Source organism: Impatiens glandulifera, chromosome 8 (assembly GCF_907164915.1).
Source record: "Impatiens glandulifera chromosome 8, dImpGla2.1, whole genome shotgun sequence".
NCBI lineage: Eukaryota > Viridiplantae > Streptophyta > Magnoliopsida > Ericales > Balsaminaceae > Impatiens > Impatiens glandulifera.
In genome coordinates, this window is record NC_061869.1 from 7,863,420 (window position 1) to 7,879,664 (window position 16,245).

Consider the following 16,245-nt stretch of genomic DNA (forward strand, 5'->3'; position numbering starts at 1 on the left):
TTATTTGTTTATTAAAAAAATTACAAACTAATAGTAAAACAGAATAGGTAACTTAAAAAGAATAATAACATGATTTATTTATTTATATAAATAATTAAATAAAAAATTGTTTATTTTAAAATAGATAAAACATAATTATTTTGAAAAAAATATACAAATGGTCTGTTTTTAGTAAACATATACAAATTATTTTAGTTTTGTTTCTAAAATGATATTCTCAATTAATTTATTATGTTATTTGTTTCTAAAACAATTCTCAATATAAATATATATATATAATAATTCCAATTACTTTATTTCCGCCTCCTCTGTGCTGCTCCTCCAACCTCAAATCTGATTTCTCTCTCATTTTTTCTCACTGTCTTCCCCCCTAGACTTCTGGTCGCCATCACCGAACAAGCTCTTCTTCTCATCAGGTTCGTTTTCCTCATGATCTAATCTATCTATCTATTACATCTCAATCTATGCATCGTTTCTCAATCCTCTTCCGGGTGGCCTTCTAGGGTTTGTACGCGGGTTTGGGAGTTTGTTTGATCGCTTTTGGTTCTGAAATGAATGATTTTGACCAAACTGTTATTCCTCCACGCTCTTTATATTCAATGGGTTGTACAGCTCTGTACTGTCTTCCTTTCGTTTTGATTTTTTTTTGTATTACTCAAATGTCCAGTTTGCTTTGAATGAATGACTTTTTACATGGTATGCTCTATTGAAATTACTGATTTGTGGGTTCATTTTTGTTTTGTGTTAGTTTTGGTGGGTATTGAATTTACTGGATGGATGATGTTGTTACATGGGAAAAAAATGTGTTCTTCAATTGGGTGGCTAGTTAGTGCATTAACTTGTTTAGATCTTTCAATTGTTTTATCAAAGAAATAGTGGGTTGCACTTGCAGTGTAAAAAAGGGGAGTTATTTATTCAGTAGGATATTGGACTTGAATCCTTGATGCTATTGTTCTGTTTGATGGTAACTCAATTTGGTAGCAGGAAAAGCTGAAGAATTGTGTTTGGAGCTGAATGGAGATGGCTGGAACTTTGAGTGAGTCGTCTGGAGTGGGAAGGAATTCGGAGGAGATTTCAGGTGTGCATCAACGTTATCATTCTGGGGAAGCTTTGGCAGAATGGCGGTCATCTGAGCAGGTTGAGAATGGAATTGCATCTACTTCTCCCCCTTACTGGGATACAGATGATGAAGACGACGACGACAATGGTAAGCTGTTTTTTTATATCTGAAATGTTTGATTGGTGTAGTCCGATGAAGAGATGTCTGATTTACTATTGCTATCTGTAATTATTGGAAATCATGGGTATATTGTACAAATGGTCTCTATTGGCAGCAAGAAAGTAGTATGTGATGATATAATTGGTTATAATAACTAAGAAAAAAGTTTCACTGGTTTCATTGTGGAATGGGATAAAATCGTTTTACTTTAATCATCACAATTTTGTGCGAGGACATGCTGTTTACTGTACATTCTTGCATTACTATTTTGAGAAGGAGATTCTCTTCATTGGAAAGAACCCCTTTCAAGCTATGCCAAATAACAACAGAATCTGTGAATTTTCAATGTTCAGGAGATTAGTTTATTGGAAAATATGCACATCAACCAAATAACAATGGTAAGCTGTTTTTAATATCTGAAATGCTTGAATGATGTAGTCCGATGAAGAAATGTCTGATCTACTATTGCTATCTGTAATGATTGGAAATCATGGGTGTTGGAGACTATATTGTTCAATGGTCTCTAGGAAAGTAGTTTTTGATGGCATAATTGATTATAACTAAGAAAAAGTTGCACTGGTTTCATTGTGGAATGGGATACAATCGTTCTTCTTTAATCATCACAATTTTGAGAGAGAACATACTGTTTACTGATTCTTGCATTACAATTTGATAAGGATCTGGTCTTCATTGGAAGGAACCCCTTTCAAGCTGTGCCAAATAACAAGAGAATCTGTGAATTTTGAATGTTCAGAAGAATAGTTTATTGGAAAATATGCACATCAACCACTATTTAACCATTTCTGGTATTAATTGTTTAACTGGATCTCTCTTCTTGAAGCAATTGATCAATCAATATTATTATAGAGGTTACCTCCTATCACAGTGAATTCATTTAGATGTCTGAAGGTTGGTTTGAGCTACTGTACAAGTTTATTTACATACTTCGCTTCTGAAGCATTTTGTTGCAATCTAATTACTGTATTCCTTTGTCTGGTTTGACTGAGCTTAATGGTCTGATATGGAAAGAGGTGAGAGGCTAATCGGGAATTGTGTGGTTTTTGTTTGATCTAAATAGGTTATTTTATTGAAGAAAACGTCAATCTGACGTCGTGAAAAAAAGAGTGAAAGTTATGAAGTATATAACTTAAAAATAATTGAAAAGCACATGAAAATATTTTTATCCACAGAAAGGGAAAATAACCCTAATGACCAGGAATATCTCAAGAAAGCCCATTCAGTAGTCTCTTCCTCTTTATTTCGTTCATAAGAACATTGTAGAGTCACTCTTCTTCTATTAAGAGGATTTTGCAAATTAGTCTACCTTCTCTTTTCATTTGTCACGCTTTCCCTTTTACATGTTCTTTTATTTATAATGTTTATGGTAACTATAGAAACATATATATATATTGTTTTATCACAATGCCATCGACATCTCCTCAAAGTTACATTACATGCCAATTTATTTTGGAAATATCTTTTTGGGATCAAATATAGGTTCATAGGAGGTCATGAGGCATTGAGGATCAATGATAAATAGACATCCAACAAATCTCTGCTAATGTGTCAGTGTCTGGTTTGTGGGTTTCTATGCTAGAACAATATAAGATCAGTCAAAAAGGAGAAACAATGGTTCATCTCACAGCGCTATATTTTAACAAATAAACTACAAAATGAGCATGAAAGACAGTAAAATGGGTTTCCATATTGACTATCTTCGTACATTAAGAGGACATTGCCAGTTAATATGCCTTTCCTTTGTTAGTTGCCACACTTCTCCCATAGATATTGTTTTATTTATGTTGTTTAAGGTGACTGTAGAAGCTTATTCATATTGTTTATCATAGTGCTGTTGACGTCTCATGAAATATACACTACACACTAATTTCTCATGAGATATTGGTCATCTAGTATCACTGTCTCTTATACGGTGTCTAAGGTTTTATGGTCTTACCTTACAGGACTAAAACCTTCGAAGTTGTACAAAAAATATACATGGACAGTAGAAGAATTTTCTCAGATTAACAAGAGAGAGCTGCGTAGTAGTGCGTTTGAGGTTGCCGGCTATAAATGGTCAGTACTATATCTCTTTGTTGTTTTGGGTGATTACTTTTCGTTGAATTGCTTTGGGTGTAAAATTTTCTATTTTGTAGGGGCTAATTTAATGGGATGCAAATGCTTGTAGGTTCTGGTTGAAACCTATACTAGTAATGTGTTACAAGTCACTAGAAATCTAGGGTTGAGATAGAGAAGAAGCCGTTAAAGTGAGAAGAGAAAGAGAGAGAATTACATTCAACATATTCAATGTCTTACAAACGAACATAGGTCACTATTTTTTTTTTGCGAAAAGGAAAATTCCTTGTATTAATAATTAAAAAGATTTATAAAATTTTAATGAGATGATGACCATACTCAATTCTCATTTGCAAAAGAAAAAATACGCATCATAGTTTTCATCCACATTCCTAACTAGTAACTACATGTCTTGTGGCTAACATCTGCTCGAAATATAATCCCCATTATTTGCACAATGTCCAGCTGGTGAAGCTATTTGGACTCTGATTCCACACTCACTCTGAATCAACTCATTAGAGTGGATTTCTCTCCATACTTCATCCACTCGCCTTCTTGTCTTGATGAGTCTTGCATTTTGTTCCCGCCATATCTTGTAGATCATTACCCCCAAAGTGCATCTGTGGATCTTCGAATAAAGGCTCTTCGTTTGTCTTCTAGATGTCCCAATTTTTTAGGCCATGCCAATCTCTATCTTGTATTTTTGTCTGTGTAACAAGCTTGGAATAATAAATTTATATGTTTCAGTCTGAGAAGGAATGATACACATTTTGTTGTTGATATTTGTGCTTTAGCTCTTTCACTCTAGGAAAATGGTATTCTCTTTTGCCTATAAGCTCTTTAGTCCAAAATTAACATGGTTATTGATTTGATTCTTTTGTCATAGTGATTCAGTTGTAGCTTAGTTAATGATAGACATAAAATCTTTTGTTGGGACTGAATAACCATTTTGGTTGTTTGTTTGTTAGGTTTTCACTTGTCCTTGACTATTTTCTTGTCATGTAGGATATTCAATGCAGTTCAAATATATGAAATTTGGCATATTAGTCCCTCCCTTCTCATGCGATCATACAAACATGAAGTACAACTTTCTTTTTTATATTTGGCAGTGCTCAATGAGAATAATCTTTTTATGCCACATAGACATGCTAAGGATTTGTATAGGTCATTACTCATTATGTTATTTGAGAGCAGGTGCTTTTCTTAATTCAAACTACTTCATGTTGTTGCAGGTATATCTTAATTTACCCTCAAGGCTGTGATGTCTGCAACCATTTGTCATTGTTCCTCTGTGTGGCTAATCATGACAAGCTTCTTCCTGGTATCATAGCATTGAAGATGTCCTATCCACTTTTCTTGGGATACTTCTGATTTATGATTCTTAATTTATTTTCCTCATTTGATTCAACAGGCTGGAGTCATTTTGCACAGTTCACGATAGCTGTAGTGAATAAAGATCCCAAGAGAACCAAGTACTCTGGTTGGTATTCTAAGATATGATTTATTTGCTTCAATGGGTTCCTTGGTTAAGTATTTTGGAATTAATACATTTCATGAGATTTGCAGATACTTTACATCGATTTTGGAAGAAAGAGCACGATTGGGGTTGGAAGAAATTTATGGAGCTGTCTAAAGTCATGGATGGGTTTATTGATGCAACAGATAGTCTCACCATCAAAGCTCAAGTACAAGTAATAAGGTACTTTGTTGGTCATAAAGCAATTCAAGATTGCTAATTTTCATTTGTCAAACTTTTAGCATATGTATCAGTTAAAGGTGTTCTCCATGAACCCCTTGGAATAATCCAAGTTTATCTTGTTTAGATACTTTTGAGAATTTATCTTCTAAAGGTTCGATAGCATTTTACTTTTAGAATTTCTTCTTTTTATATGCGGGTTAGACCAAGGACTTGTATTAGTTAATCATTTTCTGTTTACTAAGGAATATAGAGGCAGTAGCTAGAGACAGCTAATGTCATTCTATTACAACAATATTAGATCTGGTGACTTGTGACTGCTAATGTATCATCTTGTTTATGAGGAAGGGCATCTTTATTATGTCTTTCCATTTGAGAGTCATTTGAAGATTGCATTGTGCTACAGATCCAATTATTGGATTTTAGTTACATTCGATTTGAGGGGGATTGTTAAAATATAGGATAAGTAATCTGATAAGCAGAAAACCTAATTTCCTGATACTCTAGAGTTGAGACAGTACCTTATTGCCGAGCTGATGGCGTAAATGATGAATAGAACAGAATATCCGAAGTGATAGTTTCTTCGAGAGAATCTGAAATAGACGAGAAGATAATGCCTTAGCAAGGAGATCAGACTAAACGTATCTAGAATAGAAGATAAGGAGAGAGGAAACCCTTAGGAGGGAGGACAGGTTTCTCATTCCAATGGAAGGAATATTGGGCGCCAATTTCCCAATTTATATCCCTCCTCCAACTGACTTATTCATACCATTAAAACGACTTATTAATACTTGAGTAAATGCTGTTAAAACAGCTTAGTCAGTTATTTACTTCTAAAAATGCTGACTTAGCCAATGAACTGCTCACTCAGCTTATTAGTGGGGTTAAGGACATGCCCTAACCCTCCTCATATCATATTCACCTATAATACGGATTTGATTAGATCATAAGGGTTTGATTTGCTTCTCTATTCTTTATGATTATTCCTTGTGTATCCTATAATTATAAGAATTGATGCTCTCGTTGTAATGAAATTTCTGATAAGCAATGAATTAGAGTTGGGCTTAAACCTAATTGGATCAGTACATGAATCAGATGAGGAAACCCTAAATGAATATACAGCGATGAGAAGAGAGCTCTTAACACCCTAAGAGCAATGTAAGAAAACTAGAGATTAGAAAGAGTGAATCCTTGAGGAGAGAGACTAGATTTCCACTAAACTTATCACTGCCATCTTTGGTGCCTTCAACCTTTATTTGTACTGCTTCTTCCTTCACCCTCTTTTATTAACCTCCGTTAGTGTTTTTTATTTTGAAGAAACAGGATTATTTCAGAATTATTCGTCTGGAATAACTTGTCTACGTGTTAAAAAAATATTAACTGCCGTTATTAACCTCGTAACTCTTAATCAACTTTTAACTGGTAATCAACTTATTAACAGGTTATCCGCTAACCAAAGTGTCACTTGTATGGTTAGTATATTAGTTAATATGTAGTTAGTAGTTTAGTTAGATGGTTATAATAATATTATAAATATAAGACAATGTAATCAATAGAAGGGAATGATGAACAAGAAGATAGTAGTTCAGTCTGTTTCTCTCCTCCATTTCTAACATGTCTTGCCTCTGGTCTATCGAAAAGTCTGTCGATTCTCATCCTCTTCTTTTACAGTTATCGTTATCTCGTTCTTAATCGCTTAGAACCCTAACACAAAATCCCTTCAGTATCAGTTCCTATAATAACAAAATATTTTTTCCCTACATGCCAAGGCCAATTAGGATACTATATTGATTTTCTTTTGCTGTCCGTCTCCTTTAATGTAGTTTTGTCTATCCTTTAGTTTTTCACTTATATTGATCAGTTGTGGTATGGATTTGTTTGAATGATGTTTATGTAAGTTTAGGGAATTGACCATGAATATTGAGTTCAAAATATTGATACTATCATATTGGCATTTGTTTAGCTGGCAGAATGTTTTCTTCTTCTTGTATCTTGTTTGCGCCTAAAAACCAACTTCAAATTATGTCTTTCTACCCAGGGAGAGAGCAAACCGGCCTTTCCGCTGCCTTGATTGTACGTATAGGAGAGAACTAATTCGAGTATATCTATCAAATGTCGAAGCAATGTGTCGCCGCTTTGTGGAAGAGAGAAGGAGTAAGCTTGGAAAGTTAATAGAAGATAAATCAAGGTGGTCAAGGTAAAGTTTCTGTTTCAGCTTTTAGTTGCCATGAACTATGTCTATGTGCCATGAACCCTGTCAGAAGGGAAACTAACTTCCTGATATTTTTTTATTTGTTTGATTGAAGTGTTTCTGTTCTAAAAATTGATACGCTAACTATGCATGTCTCCCTCACATTGTATGATATCTTTGACTGATAAAACTGAATATGATTGAAGGATCATTAAATATAGTTATTGCTTTGCTATGCTGAAGTTACGAGATGTAGGTATTCTACTATTAGCTCTTTTAACGCCCCTCTTTGTTCATTTTCAAGAACATGTCAAAAATATGTTTTGATTTTTTTTCTTTTCTTTCAGCTTCTGTACATTCTGGAATGGAATTGATCAGAATGCTAAGCATCTCATCTCAAGGGAGAAATCTGATGTTGTTCTGAGGATTGTTGTAAAACATTTCTTTATAGAAAAGGAAGTCAGTTCTACCTTGGTAATGGATTCTTTACACAGTGGACTGAAATGCATTGAGGGGATGAGCAAGAACAAGAAATATAAGGAAAAATCACCATATGTGGATGAATTGTTGGTTCCTATGGTTAGCCTTGAGAATGATATTTTTATTCTAGCAGATGATGTGTTGCATCTAGTTGAGAGGGCTGCTACAGAACCATTGCCTCCAAAGGATGATAAAGGTCCTCAAAATCGAACAAAGGTTAGCAAAATAATTTGATATTTAAAGTTTTTTGTATGTGTTTTTTTTCTCTCTTGATTTTAACCTTTAAGAAACATCTAGTTGACCTTTTTCAAAAAGAAAATACAACCTTAGTGGAGCATTTTTCTATTGTTTCTATGAACTTATATGAATAATCTATTAAGTATATTAATGATATTTAATGTAATAAATAACTTATATTATAAGAATTTGAAGTGTCATTTAACTTGCAATGACAATATAAGTATAGAAAATTAATGTGTTGGGCCGTGTCGTACCCGTGCCAACGGGCCTTGAATCCTCAGTTCAACCCACCATTTGTGTCAGTGCCAGGCTTGTTTGTGTTGTGGGTCCCGTTTGCCCTTCTTTATTCCTACAAAACAACTGGAAAATTGTGGCTTATTTGCCCCATTTATAGCAGTTCCTGTTGTTACTGCTAGAGTTTTTTTAATCTCACATATTTCAGCATTATCTATATAGTAAATTTGATCTAACAGCTACTCTTAAATTCAAATTAAAGCACTCACATGCATCTACATCAACATATATATGGTGAATTAATTCTGAATGAAATCCTGCTTCAAGAAATGCTAATTGGTATGTTTTGTGGATGCTGTGCGTGCTTTCTGCTTGTATGGTTAATCGTTAGTGACCTTACTCTTCAATCTATTCACTTGGCAGTCTGGTTGTTTTCACTCTCTTTTGTTGCCTTTTACTCCCACTATTTATTGTTTTCACTTATATTATAGGAGGGAGGTTCAATAGAGGACTTGATTATGGATTCCATTGAGCATGATGAGAGGCGTCTTACAGAATTGGGCCGGAGAACTATTGAAATATTTGCGCTGGCCCAAATCTTCAGGTACAACCATTTTGAGTGCATTTATTTTTAGTCATTCTTCCTTTTGCTGCCAATGGTTACTTTTGGATATTTGATAAGTTGGAAATGTTGATATTTTATCATTAACTGCCTTCTCATTTAAATTATTCATCTGGATTTTGATTCAATTCCATGATGTAGTTTCTTGTCTTTATAAGACAATAACTTGATTACATCTGATGTGTTGTTTTTTCTCAGCTCTCTGATTTATGCGGGCACCCCTATTTATTATCTTAGATGGAAATTCCAATTGCATCTCTTCTTATTATTTTCTTCTTCACTATTGACAGTAAAATTGAAGTTGCATACCAGGAAGCTGTCGCTTTGAAAAGACAAGAGGAACTTATACGCGAAGAGGAGGCAGCCTCCTTGGCCGAGTCTGAGCACAAAGCCAAACGTGGTATTGAAAGAGAGAAGAAATCAAAGAAGAAGCAGGTGAAAGATTAGAGACTTCATTCATTTTAAAGGATGATTATATTTTACATGTTATTTTGCTAAGCTAATCTCTTTATTTACCCTTCAGGCGAAACAAAAACGAAATGGTCGAAAAGGAAAGGATAATAAAGGGAAGGATGAAAAAACAAATCTAGTGGTTGGAGATGATACAATCCCAGAAGGAAGTGCTACACCAGATGACAGAACAGAGGAAGAACAAGATAGATTTGAGAAACCCATTATTACAGTGGATGATGTTTTGGATTTGTCTGATTCATTAGATTGTGTTACTGAAACTCTTCAACCCGATTCTGACGAAAGAGAGTCTAGTCCTGTCTGCTGGGACACAGATACATCAGAAATCCGCCCCCCTTCTGCTGAGTCTATGCGCAGTGAAATATCTGTTCTCGAATCCAATCAAACTGGAAAAGGAGAAAGAAAGATACCATCAGCCATGTATGACAGTTCGTCAACTTGTTCTACTGACTCGGTTCCATCAGTTGTTAGAAATGTAACGCACAAAGAGCATTTACAAGCAAATCAAGGAATTCCAAAGTCACCCGGCAGGTGAGAATTTTTGTAATATCTTTTTAAACCCTCCATATTGCTTCCACATGCGGTCTTTGAAAAAGAATCATTCAAATCATCAACCCTGATACCAAACTATCCTATATGACTTTTTAACATTTTAAATATTAAATACAAATGAGATTTTATTCATTTAACCCAACCCAAAATAAGGTTTATTTCTAAAAAAGAATATCCTACATTTATATGACTGGCTGCTCTGATTCTATAGGAGGAACCAATGGGATGAGACCAAAGGCAATTCAACCAGTTGGACTAGTGACTTACATGGACGGTCGTCTGAAACTGCAATTGATAAAACACATTCAAATACAATTGATAAAGCACATTCAAATGCAGTTGATAAAGCGCATTCAAATGCAGTTGATAAAGGGCATTCAAATGCAGTTGATAAAGCACATTCAAATGATCCCTTGCGAAGTTCCACAGCTGATTCTGAACCAGATTCTGTTCCACAATCTTTGCCTGAGCAACCAAGTTTGCATTATCAACCTGTTGTCAAGAAGGTAGGTTTTCATTCCATTTTTACATTCTACTTTCTTTTTCAGTTTATAGCAAGTTACTATTTTTTCACTAGACATTTTCCGGATTCACAATTTTGAAATATGAGAATTTGAGCATACTACCACAGGAAAGGAACTCATCGAAAGGCTGTGTCGATGCCGAAAAACCTTTGAAAGAAAAGACAACAGCCCAAACCACCACTCCTTCCAAAAATCAATTGAAATCAGAACCGAAGATCGTTCAGCAGTCTCCTTCAGCTGGTCCATCCAACAAATGGGTTAACGAAAAAAGGCCCGATTCACAACAACCACCTAAAGATCCAAAGCCTGTAGAAAAGCCCTCGGTTCAGCAAGTTCCAACTATTATGTCAAGACCCTTAAGTGCTCCTGTTATCGTTGCAGCTCCTAAGCCAACACCAGCACGTATCATTTCAACAACTGTCCAAACGACGACAACTCCCTTGTTAGCACGTTCGGTCAGTGCTGCGGGTAGGTTAGGAGCTGACCCATCTGCCCCCCCAAGCTATGTTCTTCCTCAGTCATATCGGAATGCTATAATGGGTGTTTCTTCAGCTTCGGTTTCTAGTGATTACTACCCTTCTTCTTCCAGCTTGGGAGTCAACCTATTACCTCAATCGACCTATCAGACTACGTCCAGTGGCTTTATACAACCACCGCCAGTATTTCTTGATCATCGGACACAACAACCACAACAACCGATTAAAAGAAACCTCTCTTTCGGAATGATGGACCAACAACAGCAACATCATGTGATGCCGCAGAATGGTGGGCCCCACCAGTGGATTCACCAGAATATAATAGGGAGGCCGGATTTCGCAGCAGCAGCTTGTATTTCAGGCCGGCAGGCCACGCAGAATGCGATGTCGGAATTTCCACACTTGGACATCATCAATGACCTTCTTGACGACGAGAATGGAATTGGGAGAGTTTCTAATTTCGTCAACGGGCCTCATAATTTGAACAGACAGTTCACTTTTCCAGGGTATATTGGCATGTGGGGTGATTCTGACACCTCTGCCTCTTCTTCTTCCCCCTCTTGCCGGTTGGAGCGAAGTGTAAGTTATCGCGGTGGTGATTCGATTCTTCAACAACGACAACAACATCAACAACACGGCGGTTATGACACATTTCAGCAAGAAAATGGGAGGCATTATGTGAATGGTGGCCAGATGATGGATGGGTTAGTCCCGATTTCAAATCCTAACCACCACCACCACAACCAGCAGCAGCAATGGCAGATTGGCGGTGGGTCGTCGGTGATGGGAAATAGGAATAACGAACAGGAGGGATTATTCTCTTATGGGATTTCAGAGTTTCCTTCAAATGAGTTCTTGGGGTCTTGCACTAATGCTAATAATGGTGGGTATCATCATGTATTCAGGCCATCTAATGGGCACTGATTGATTATGATGATCATCATCCTGTGCCTGTATAATTGGCAACGATGATAGATTAATATAATATGTATTCATTCCCCCCTTTGTAATAGTGACGAGTTATAATTAACTGGGTGTTATAGGATTTGGACGGAGTGAGGTGGAAATCATTTTCATAATTTTATGACTTTTTTAATGTAAAAAAAAAAATATGCTTTACTGAACCAACCAACTTTAGCTTTTTTTTTTTTACAACAATGGCTTTCTTTCTTCAACTTTTGATTTCTACATTATTGATTGATTACTTTGTTAGGGTCTAAATCATGATTTATTTATGTAGAAAATTATGAATCCTTGTCTTCTAAACTATGATCTATATTCCAATAGGATTGAGCACAAACATTGAATCTGTCACACAATGATTTTGTAATGGTCAAATTTTGATTTTGTAATGGTTATGGAAGTGTTGAATTTTGATTTTTTTGGGTTAAACAGAAAATTTTGAGCCATCTAGAGGACTTAGAAAGACAGGAAGATATCTTTTTGTCATATTTCTTCATTTTTATACTTTGCTTTTTCTTAAATAATCTTGGCTAAACAAAATGAAGGGAATTTTCAGAGATTAAATTGATTCTGTCCTAAGATTTCTAACTTTTTATTTTCAGATGATGATATGTTATTTTCTAAAACTCATGAAGCAGCCAAAATATTGGAATGTATTAATTGGTTTTGTCATGATTGGTTCCTCTTGAAAAAATTATAAAAAAAAAATGGTTTCTACAAACATTTTTTAGAAAAGTTGATAAAAAAAACTTTTAAGTTGGAAATTGAATTTCAAAACAAAAAAATTCAAGCAAGTTAGAAAAATCATTTTGTATGCCCCTCTGATTGTTTATTTAACATTGGGGTGTCACTTTTTTTTTATAACTCATATTTCCGTTGGTGTTATGTTTTATTCGACATCTTATGTAATTGGATCAATTTTTTCATCATAAATTTTTGTAATCCGAATAATATTTTCTACGGGGTTAGTGGGTTGGTTGCTACTTATTCTCTCTGATTATATTGCTGATTATTTCTCGAGTCCATGAGCGACAATAAAAGATATGAAGTATCGGATTTTGAGTTGTTTTTCATTTTTTCAATTAAGAATCACTAAAACTGATTTTCAGTTTGACTTACAAGTATCTTTTCATTATTTTTTTATAAGTTTCTTATTTTTTTTACCATATATATGTATTATCAGTTATCACTTACAAAAACATTACGTTTGTTTAACAACCCTAATATGGTTAATGACATTATTCCGACATTTTGATTAATTTGTCGACTTTCTCTCTGCATATATTAGTTAAACTTATTAATCTCATTAAAATATTTTAAAATAAAATCATAATTTTGAAATATTTTATTATTTCAAAATAAAATAATTAAGTTACAATATTAAATATATTTTAAAAAAGTTATTGTTATACAATATTTCTTAATTAGTTTGCAATGAAAAATATTACAACATGGATTGCCCCGAGAGCACTTGAGCATAATTGTTAATTGTTTCGGGTTGTTGTCAAAGGGATTGAAACACCATGAACTATTCTAATAAGGACACACAATCCTGAATGAATGCCTTTTCAAAAAATAGAAATACCACAAAACATAAAAATAAGAAAAAAAACATGAACTCACACTAGTTTTTCAAAAAATAGAAATACCACAAAACATAAAAATAAGAAAAAAAACATGAACTCACACTAGTTTGTAATTCCACACAAATACCCAATATTCCGAGCAAAGTCGTTGAAACGAAAACAATCCATCACTACGTTTCAACACACAATTAAAACTTTATCAGACAAGTGGCAACACCATTGAGTCTTTCATTATGATTGTAAAACTGGAGAAGCCATAAATGACATACTAACACTAAGACATCATTTGGAAATTATCTATCTACAATTCAGTCATCTAAATTCAGAATTACAAATTTGATTACAATAAGTTTCAAACTCTCTTCAAATGAATTGTTTAAGGAACTCCGTTGCCACAAGCCTTCCCCGAGTATTCACCGACAACTTCAGTTCACTAATCTCCTTATCTATATCCTGCATTTGAAGAAAATTGATCATATATGAATCAGAATATGTTTACAAACTAAACTTAGTCATAGACAAACAAAATTTTTAAGTAACATGAATTGCACAATGATCTTATTTGGAATGGACTTGCCTCCATGAATTGCACAATGAAATCTATGAGCTTTTGCTTCCGCATGTCCTCACAGTGGTAGTTTGTTATGAGAAAGCTGATATCATAGCCCTAAACCAAGTTCACAAATAGACAATCAGAAGCTGGTATGTCTCAACCGTATCGATAATCCCACTTATCATTGGTATTGAGTTACGGTTAAGAAGACACGAAATGGTCAAAACATATACCTGCACTGGCTTTCTCCTCAGGACCTGAAATGCTTCTGCCCGCATTGACAGGAATCTAAGAAACTTTTTAGCAAGTATGTTTTCTAGTTCATCTGCTTGCTTCACCTATAAGATGAAAACATATTTGACAAATTATTGAAAATAAGATAATTGAATCCCAATAAAATTGAAGAAGATTTCTTTTATTCATTCCTTGAGCTTGAAAAAGTATGTGAGTGCTCTAAGTGTTGTTTTGGTATCAAATTCTAATGTTGATCATGATCCGCAAAATCTAGATTTTGTTATGTTAGTACAAAATCCCCATGATCTAGAAAAAAATCTCTATACCAAATGAAGCAAAAAAGAATCACGTTATAATTTGGATCATAATCTAGAAAACGATGTATATACCAATGGTGGTAAAACACTAGTTTTCAAATAGGATCATTTTAGATAATATGGATTGCTTACCCCACCTTAAGGCTTATCCGCAGTGAATTTATGGAAGTCTCAATTAAGCATTTCTCAGCCTCATTCCGACAAATCAGAATCTGAATGCAAAGAAGCAACAATCACACAGATTAGCATGTATTTGATCATAAAGAAGGGGGAAAACAAAGAACAATGCTTTATAGGTTCATCATCACCTCTCTAGTTGTTTGTGATTTTTACTGGTGCAATTGCATCATTTGAAATAACTCATCATTTGTGATTTTAAAATATATTAATTTTGTGGAGACAAGTAAATGAAGTTTACAGCCATAATTTTATGAATGTCGTAAATTTCACTTCCATAACAATCACAATTTGGATATCTTTGTTAAATCTTATGTAAAAAGACTTGAAGTAAGGAGAGAAGTTTCTTACAGGTTTTAGCAGCAGTTCTGGGCTTGTCCTGCAATAATAAAAAGAAATTTTACAATTTCTACTAATCGAAAGAACTTGTAGTGCTCACCCATTTGCAATTGAAATAAATAAAGAAAATTTGAGCAATAATATGTAGGTGAGACTAATAATGGCCTAAGCTGAGAGAGATAATCGAGATTCAATCACTAATGAATTCTTTCCTTCATATAATTTATACTCTTACTATTTATAAGCTACTGACCTACAAACTTACTGTACTAATTATCATACTACCACTATATAATACTAATATATACTACTAATATCGTTACATGTTGCTCAAGAGGTTTATAAATAGAAAAAGAATAAATAATGCATAATAAACAACAAGTATGTCAAGGAAAGATTCAGTAAGCGTACTTCAACTCCACCTCGGGTTTGTTATGCCTTTCAACTTCTTGGCATGGGAAATTCTGCAATCAGGGATCCAACCCAAAGAAGCTAATATTCACCTCAATTAAAAGATAATGAAGATAACATTTGTCCTTTCTAACTATCATCCAAACCTAATCCATAAAGCATACACTTTGATGCAATACAAAAAATCTCTATACAAAAGAGTTTCATAAAGAAACAAACCTGCAGACACATTGCAGCCTCGAGAGTGTTCCTTATACAAGTCAAATATAACCGCAATGAGGTTGCCTGAAATGTTTCAAATCAATCTGTTATATTCTTATGCACAAATGGAAATTCATTAGATGAAGTAATAATTTCAATTCAATTTGTTATATTAAGTAGATTTAGTTGTAATCAATTCAATTGAGTTCATGATACAATTTTCCAGTTTTCTTCTAACCCTAGCAATTTAGGATTCTTCACAGCCACTGCAAATCCCTTTCATCTTCTTTCTCTATCAATGTTTAGCCTACTGTAGTGAATTAAACAAAATTCTCACAAAACAAATCGTGTTGGTGAATCTATTTCTGTAAATTTCACAATCTTGAGCAAAAACCCTTTAATTAAGAAGGGAATACAGGATGATCTAAAATGAACAAATGGAAGAAAGCTATGTCATGATCCAAATTCTCTAGCTCCATAAACAACAAACAATCCTAACCTCAACTAAATCCATGTGGGTGTTGTTAGATTAGTTTCAAAGAGCAAAGCTTTTTGCACTTTTCTTCTCAGTGTGAGATTTAAGAATGTCCTTTACCGAAGACTTAATCATCAACCAATGAAAGTAAAAAAGCAAACAGAAGAACATCAAATTGGTCGTTGATTACATTATGCATACCATGAAAATA

At 34.2% G+C, this 16,245-nt stretch overlaps 2 protein-coding genes across 2 annotated transcripts; one reads left to right on the forward strand and one right to left on the reverse strand.

Moving 5' to 3' along the window:
- The first annotated feature begins 288 nt into the window (after positions 1–288).
- On the forward strand, positions 289–11,902 carry LOC124912609 (TNF receptor-associated factor homolog 1a-like). Its single transcript, XM_047453253.1, has 13 exons — positions 289–416; positions 985–1,207; positions 3,181–3,292; positions 4,525–4,613; positions 4,704–4,772; positions 4,859–4,991; positions 7,027–7,185; positions 7,527–7,875; positions 8,625–8,737; positions 9,046–9,190; positions 9,279–9,757; positions 9,990–10,284; positions 10,410–11,902. Exons 2-13 carry the CDS (start codon positions 1,015–1,017, stop codon positions 11,700–11,702), a joined length of 3,429 nt encoding a protein of 1,142 aa, XP_047309209.1. The 5' UTR covers positions 289–416; positions 985–1,014; the 3' UTR covers positions 11,703–11,902.
- Positions 11,903–13,422: 1,520 nt separating this feature from the next.
- On the reverse strand, positions 13,423–15,706 carry LOC124912039 (actin-related protein 2/3 complex subunit 4). Its single transcript, XM_047452594.1, has 7 exons — positions 15,578–15,706; positions 15,359–15,411; positions 14,960–14,987; positions 14,569–14,643; positions 14,114–14,218; positions 13,905–13,994; positions 13,423–13,780 (listed from the first exon to the last, which is right to left on the reverse strand). Exons 1-7 carry the CDS (start codon positions 15,587–15,589, stop codon positions 13,691–13,693), a joined length of 453 nt encoding a protein of 150 aa, XP_047308550.1. The 5' UTR covers positions 15,590–15,706; the 3' UTR covers positions 13,423–13,690.
- Between the last annotated feature and the right edge of the window lie 539 nt (positions 15,707–16,245).

What these genes read in the sequence shown, in the direction of transcription:
- LOC124912609 (XM_047453253.1), top strand. Translation starts at nt 1,015, where the DNA reads ATGGAGATGGCTGGAACTTTGAGTGAGTCGTCTGGAGTGGGAAGGAAT. An exon ending in CAAGAGAACCAAGTACTCTG is followed by an intron (nt 4,773 to 4,858) that starts GTTGGTATTCTA and finishes TGAGATTTGCAG; the next exon opens with ATACTTTACATCGATTTTGG. An exon ending in GATAAATCAAGGTGGTCAAG is followed by an intron (nt 7,186 to 7,526) that starts GTAAAGTTTCTG and finishes CTTTTCTTTCAG; the next exon opens with CTTCTGTACATTCTGGAATG.
- LOC124912039 (XM_047452594.1), bottom strand. An exon ending in CACTGCGGATAAGCCTTAAG is followed by an intron (nt 14,219 to 14,568) that starts GTGGGGTAAGCA and finishes TTCATCTTATAG; the next exon opens with GTGAAGCAAGCAGATGAACT. An exon ending in TCATTGTGCAATTCATGGAG is followed by an intron (nt 13,781 to 13,904) that starts GCAAGTCCATTC and finishes CTTCAAATGCAG; the next exon opens with GATATAGATAAGGAGATTAG.